General features: G+C 30.8%; 1 protein-coding gene across 1 annotated transcript; it reads left to right on the forward strand.

The window, feature by feature from the left end:
• The first annotated feature begins 692 nt into the window (after positions 1-692).
• Positions 693-4,360, forward strand: LOC141724586 (CRS2-associated factor 1, chloroplastic). The gene is made up of 5 exons (XM_074526784.1): positions 693-1,562; positions 1,650-1,777; positions 2,724-2,949; positions 3,029-3,156; positions 3,241-4,360. The coding sequence occupies exons 1-5, from the start codon at positions 785-787 to the stop codon at positions 4,231-4,233; spliced, it is 2,253 nt and encodes a 750-aa protein (XP_074382885.1). The 5' UTR covers positions 693-784; the 3' UTR covers positions 4,234-4,360.
• The last annotated feature ends 3,167 nt before the right edge of the window (positions 4,361-7,527 follow it).

A 7,527-nucleotide genomic window follows, 5' to 3' on the forward strand; every position in this document is an offset into this window, starting at 1 on the left:
AAATCATGGTAGTCTGAGTCTAGGAATGATATTGGTACTAACTAAACTTTCTTGAACGTTTGCGGCCTCTATTTGATTATACCGACCCATTCCTTTAAGCAATCATTCATGATAGTTAATTCTTCATTTTGTATATTCTGATTACTACACTTCATATTATAGTAGCACTTTATTAATCCTAAACTTAACCATTAATATCATGTTTTTGTCATCACGGTACAATTTATGCATTAAGATTATGCACTATTGGAGTTCTTATAATCGTCATTTGCTTAAGGCATAAACTTTATAAACGAAGATAAGACTCGCATTGATTTTGTGTTTTAATGAAAATAATAGGTTCATGTAGTTTTCCTTTAAAATGCCGATTAATCCTCATATTTAATTGAGATTTTTAATCCATCAATAGGTGCGTGTAGGTTTCTTTAAAATGGACGATTTATATTTTTTGTTCCATATTTAATATTCTTTATATATTAATTAATATAATTAAGAGTTCACTATTTTTTAATACGATATATCAATTAGTTTAATTTATATAACACTTGACAGATGATAAGTTTGTATAGGGTGGGTAAAATCCTATAGTTTTTTTCAAAGAAAGAAGAAAGATATTAGTGAAATAAGTCGGAGTCGATATTTTGGCGACAAAATTCGGAGTTCTGAATCCCCAAATTATTTGGACAAGCTAGGGCTTCTAATATCCATAGGAGCGTAGCCACGTGGAGTTTTATCTACAAAATACAAAATCAAAGGGGGGCAGTAAGTAGTAGGTGCCTGAAAAATGGCACTAACCAAAACATTAAGCCCCTTTCCATTTTTAACACCGCCGTCTGACCACCGCCCGGTCACCGAAATCCGATTCGCACGGTGGAACAACGCCAACGCCGAGAAATTCAACCTCCCTAAACGCACTCAAAAACAAATCGAGGATGACCTCCGTTTCACCAGACGCTTCGATTCCGCCGAAAACATCATCTCCGACACCGTTTCCAATACAAACCCAAATCACAACTTCAAATCCACTGGCACACCTTCCGTACCTTCCCGCCCTTCTATTCCTGGCAAAAAATCAAAGTACTCCAAAACCCCTAAAAAACCTCACCCCGCTTTCAAAACATTCCTCAAATTTCAAAAATTACCGGCTCCCGAAACTGTTCCGGAAACCGGTATTAAAATTGGGGACAATGGGGTTTCATATTTGGTTCCCGAAGCTCCGTTTGAGTTTCAGTATAGTTATACCGAAACTCCTAAGGATGTTAAGCCTTTGAAGCTTCGGGAACCGGCAATTGCACCTTTTGGACCAGGTACAATGCCTAGACCCTGGACCGGGAGAAAGCCATTGTCACCTAGTAAGAAGAACTTTGAGTTTGATTCTTTTAAGTTGCCTCCGCCTCATAAGAAAGGTGTTAAGCCAGTGCAATCTCCTGGTCCGTTTTTGGCTGGCTCCGGTCCTAAGTATGTTAGTTCCAGACAAGAGATTTTAGGGGAGCCGTTGAGTGACAAGGAAGTTAGTGAGCTTGTTACTACTTGTTTAAAATCGCAGCGCCAACTTAATTTGGGTATTGTTTCGGTTTTGTTTGTTTTTTTGAGTTTTTTCTATATTATTGTGCTGTAATGTTTATAGATTATATTTTTTTGGTGTTTAGGAAGGGATGGTTTTACACATAATATGTTGGAAAATATTCATGCTCATTGGAAGCGACGAAGGGTGTGCAAGATAAAGTGCAAAGGTGTGTGCACCGTTGACATGGATAATGTCCGTAAACAATTGGAGGTTGGTATGTCGAACTTTGATATATTTGTGGTTTATGTTGTGTCGATTGAAGTTGTGTTATTTTTGTTTATTTTCATTAAAGCATTGTGTACTCTTTAAGCGTAATTGGCCACAAGCATAAAGTAGTTATTACTTTTCTAAAGAAATTGCTAGAGTAGTAGTATGTGTCAAGAGATTGTGAAGAACAATGCAGGGGACATAGCCTAAGCCTCTAAGGACACATACAAATAATAAGGCGACGTAGATTTATATCAAAAACATATATTATACCAATACAAAACATCTAGCTACCCGTGCAATGTACAAATTACTTTTAATATTTGTTATCTTATTATTTGTATTTTAATATATATATTAATTTCATTAGTAAAAAAATAAAATATAGAAGACAACAAAATAAAATATACTAATGCCACTGACGGGGTTCAAATCATATTCCTTTGATTGTATTTTCTAAATAAATGAAATAAATATTTAATTATCTTATGCTATTGGGCATTGGCTGAAGTCGAACCTTAGTTTTTTGGTAGTAGTTAAGATGTTAAAATAAAGATTATTTCTTTTTATTACATGTAATGGTTCTCATCTATTTGATTTAAAATCTAACAGTTGTTATATTTTGTTAACCAACCATACCATATCAAACTGAGAAACAACCTTAAATATTCAATTTCTCTTATGATAGTATAGTATAGATATATGGAGGCAGAGCTCAACATGCAAGAATCAAATACTTAATAGAAACTAGGTAAATGACATATTGGTTTTGATATTTTGTCTTGGCATATACTACCTGATATTTTGCCAAGAATTCATTGAACAACTTCAGAATGGCATGGAAGAGGAAGGACGGCCAAGTTTTGTAGTAGCCAAACATGTTTCCATTATGTAAATTGCAATATTCTTGCGTGACCTTGGTATTACTAAAAGTTTGATTTTTTGTTAGGAGAAAACAGGTGGAAAGATCATATATGGTAAAGGTGGAGTTTTATTTCTTTTCCGAGGTAGAAATTACAATTACAAGACTCGTCCTAGATATCCTATTATGTTGTGGAAGCCAATAACCCCTGTGTACCCGAGGTTGGTCAAGCGAGCTCCAGAGGGTTTAACACTGGAAGAAGCAAGCCAAATGCGCCAAAAAGGACGTGATCTAATACCCATTCGCAAACTTGGTACGTACTGATATTCTTATAAGGTTGTGATCATGAAGTTAGCATTGCTAGTCACTTAAACTATGCATGCATTTCTTAGGAAAAAATGGTGTCTACTGTGACCTTGCAAATAATGTCAGGGAGGCTTTTGAAGCATGTGAGTTGGTGCGAATTGATTGTCAAGGATTGAATCCCAGTGACTATCGGAAAATAGGGGCCAAACTCAAGGTGTGACTTTCTTTAATTTATGTGTACCCTACATCATATCGCAGATGCTCAATCTTCTCATTATGGCTTTCTTAATCATTGTAGGATCTTGTTCCATGTGTACTAATCTCATTCGAACGTGAACACATACTAATGTGGAGAGGAAGGGATTGGAAGTCTCAGTTTCCTGAAGAAGAGAATGTTGAGAAATCTAAAATTGATAGTACGTCCAGCACATCACATTTGGAAGGTCAAGTAATTACGGGTGCACATCATTCATCTGAGATTGTGGAACATAACAATGTCAACACTAGTCCGTCTCCCTCTGTTGGTGAAGGTGTTGACATCGACGAAAGGAAAAAATTGAGAGCGGATGTAGATGAGGATATTACATCTGGATCCAGTGATAAATATACTTCAGCTCCTCCACTTGAAATGGTGATGCGTGTTTGTGAAAGTAAGATCAATCGATCATGTTCTGACTCCACTGCTGATGGTACAGAAATTTTGACAAACAGCTCTGGAACACCTATAATTGTTACAGGTACGAGTATAGATGATGGTGCCGCAACAGTTATTTCTGGAGGGTCGGAAAAAATTCTGTCAGATGCTAACGGTAAGGCTCCCCAAATATGTAATGAGGTGCAAGATGTATATGAAAATTTGACTGGTCCTTACGAGGCGAATGATATGAAGATGCGTTGGATGGAGGGAGTAATTATGCTTCGAAATAAGGCTATCGAGGGTGGTAGTGCAGTTGTTTTAGAGAAATCTTGTCTGAATGCTGATATTGTTTACGAGAGGGCAGTTACTCTTGCCAAATCTGCTCCCAAGGGGCCTACTTTTGAAAAGCGGCCGAGGAAGGTGGCTGTAAAAAAATATGATGCAAGCAAAGCTGGAGAACTAGAAGCTTATACAAGCAAAGCTGAATCAGTGGAAGCAGTAGAGGAAAAAGCAGTTATAGATATTTCGGCGAGAGATAGAAGTGTGAACAAAAGTTTTACAAATCAACGAAAGAAGAGTTTAAGAGGAGAGTTTTCAAGTATTGTTCCAAACGGAAGCCTGAGAGTCGATGAACTTGCTAAGTTGCTAGCTTAGCTGTATTGTATGGGTCCCATAAAGTGTGATAATAATATTATATATTTTTGTTCTTTTTTTGATTCATAATTCTCAGCCAATTTGTTATATGATGATAGGGCCAACCATACCTCATCTTCCTGCAGTATATAGTTCGTTTACTTGCTAAGGGCATTGTTCATATTACTTGCTATTCTGATTCTATGCCTGAGAACTGGATGTATGTCTACATGTACATGCTCGGTGTAATATATTGTATCTGCAGTTTGAAGCATGTCTAAACGTTTTTGTTGAAAAATTATGGTGAAAGATATATGGATCGAAAAAGAAGGATATGTTATCTACAGTCTACTTCCGGAGTCTTATGCATCCAAATCTGACTGGATTTTGGCAACAAATCTATACTGTGCTATTATAAGTTGGTTTCTCGCTAGAAATCTATCTATAATTATATCCTTATATATAATTAGAGTAAAGGACATCCTATGATACGGTGTGTGATAATATGTGATGGTTTGGTCGTCACAGTCTCACTACATCTAAGAAGTTGTGTATCTTTATTATATTAAAATTTTTATAAGTTTGTTAACACTCTTTTGAAAAAATAAAACTAATTCTCTAATATGTTTAATATATGCTATTAACTTATACTGAAAATTATAATATAACAAATTAGATAAAAGTTATAATTTGGTCAAGGGTGTTTTTTAATATTCGGTTATAAAGGAAAAATAATAAGGAGATATATTTTTTTATAAATAAAAACAAAGAAAGAATTTTTTATAAAATTTAAAAAATTGAAAAAAAGGACAGCACTTGAAATACATAAAAGTTACAACAATATAAATTATATGACTTTATTTTTATATGTGTATGGAAATTGGGATTATAATACAAGTAAAAGAAATATCACATAATCAAATTTCATGTAAATAGAAATTCAACTAGAAATTTATATAAAAGTTTGCAAACAATTTAAAAATTGAAATAATAATACTATTTATATTAATTGGTGCGGTGATAGGAGTGCCAGCATGTGCCTCTAATCAATTAACAAAAAGAAATAATAATACTATTTATATTAAAAAATAATAGGAAGATATATTTTTTATAAATAAAAACAAAGAAAGAATTTCTTATTAAATTTAAAAAAATGAAAAAAAGGACACCACTTGAAATACATAAAAGTTACAACAATATAAATTATATGACTTTATTTTTGTATGTGTATGGAAATTAGAATTATAATACAAGTAAAAGAAATAGCACATAATCAAATTTCATATAAATAGAAATGCAACTAGAAATTTATATAAAAGTTGGCAAATAATTTTAAAAATTAAAATAATAATACTATTTATATTAAATATGGAATACATAAAAGTTACAACAATATAAATTATATGACTTTATTTTTATATGTGTATGAAAATTGGGATAATAATACAAGTAAAACAAATAAAACATAATTAAATTTCATGTAAATAGAAATGTAACTAGAAATTTGTATAAAAGTTGACAACAATTTAAAAAATTGGTGCGGTGATGGGAGTGACAGCCAGCATGTATTATAAGCGAAACATGGTTTCTTTTGTGGCTTAGTTAACACCTTCTAAAACGTATATTAACACCTTCCAAATAAAACTTAAACAAATATAATTTTTAAAAAAAATCAAGTATCTAATATAACTACAAACTTATGAATTCTTATCCAACATAATATCTAATTTGCACTCAACTTCTTTATTACCTCTTTGGTAGGAAACAAAACACTTTCAAAATTAATTTTAGTAATTCATATTATAATATAATAATATAATTAATAAATCATGAAAAAATATTTTAAAATATTTTAAAAAAATAATAATATTAATCTATCTATTTATACTATACAATTATAAGCGAAACATGGTTTTATTTGATTGATTGATTAACACTTTCCAAAAATAATGGCTAATGCTTATTATTTTTTATTTAAAAAATAAAAAAAAATTCAACGCTACGGAGTAGGCTAACTCAATATGCTTCCATCTCTCTGCGGACTAAATATATATCTAATTAATTCAAAAAATGCCAAGAAAAAAATATTTTAAAAAAATAATAATATTAATCTATCTATCAATACTATACTATTATAAGCAAAATATTACTTTGTTTGGTTGATTGGTTAACACTTTCATAAAAAAGACCAACGCTTATCATTTTTTATCAAAAAAATAAAAATAAAATTCTCTACAAAGTAGGCTGACTCAATGTATGCCTCTCCCTCTCAAGAAAATATTTTTCGTTCATCCTGCGGACTACACTAAAATTTTAGTTATAAAATAAAGAATTTATTGTATAAGTATTAAAATATGAGTAGTCATGTCACATTTTTAATATCTTTCGATTTTAATAATTTAGTATTGATATGTGATGGTTATTGAATTTTAAAATAAATACATGAGAATTGTTATATTCAATATGAAAAATATTCTAAATCTTAATATTTTAAATATCCAAATTTGAATCTGACAAAAGTATAATATAAAAAATATATGTATCATTAATTTCAATAATACATAGTTATTATATTTTATTTAATTATCTTTTATAATTTTTTTATTTTTACAAAAAATATTATATAAATAATAATATTATGTTATAATCACAGGTTCTACGCTAGTCTATACTACACTATTATAAGCAGAACACCCTTTATTTGGTAGTCACTTGCTCGGTACAGTTGTTTGATACGACAAATAACAACCGTCAGATCTAAAGTCAGAAAATGAGAACCGTTAGATGCAATAATAAAATATTATTATATTAATATTTAAACTGCTTTCATGGATTCATGGTTCGAACCCCGTCAACAACTTATTATATTTAAATTTTTATATTCTTTATTTTAACAATTTCTACAGGTTCGGGGCTCGGGTCATGTGAACAACATATTATATTATATCATTTATTTTCAGTAAAGTCTCAAATTATTATAAAATATATATTATTATAATTTATTCTATTCTTTAATTTATTTTTCAACTATTAAAAATTATATTATAAAATATATTATTAAAAACTATCGAATGTTAAAAGCAATCCGTGCATCGCACGGGTTATAGGCTAGTACTATATTATAAGCGAAATATGGTTTTGTTTGGTCGATTGGTTAACACCATCCTAAAATGTATGCTCACACCTTCCAAAATAAAGTTTAAACAAATATAATTTTAATAAAAAAAATAATCAAGTATCTAATATAACTACAAACTCTATGAATTTTTATCCAACTTAATATCTAATTGCACTCAACTTCTTTATTATCTCTTT

The sequence above is a fragment of the Apium graveolens genome, chromosome 5 (genome assembly GCF_009905375.1).
Source record: "Apium graveolens cultivar Ventura chromosome 5, ASM990537v1, whole genome shotgun sequence".
Lineage (NCBI taxonomy): Eukaryota > Viridiplantae > Streptophyta > Magnoliopsida > Apiales > Apiaceae > Apium > Apium graveolens.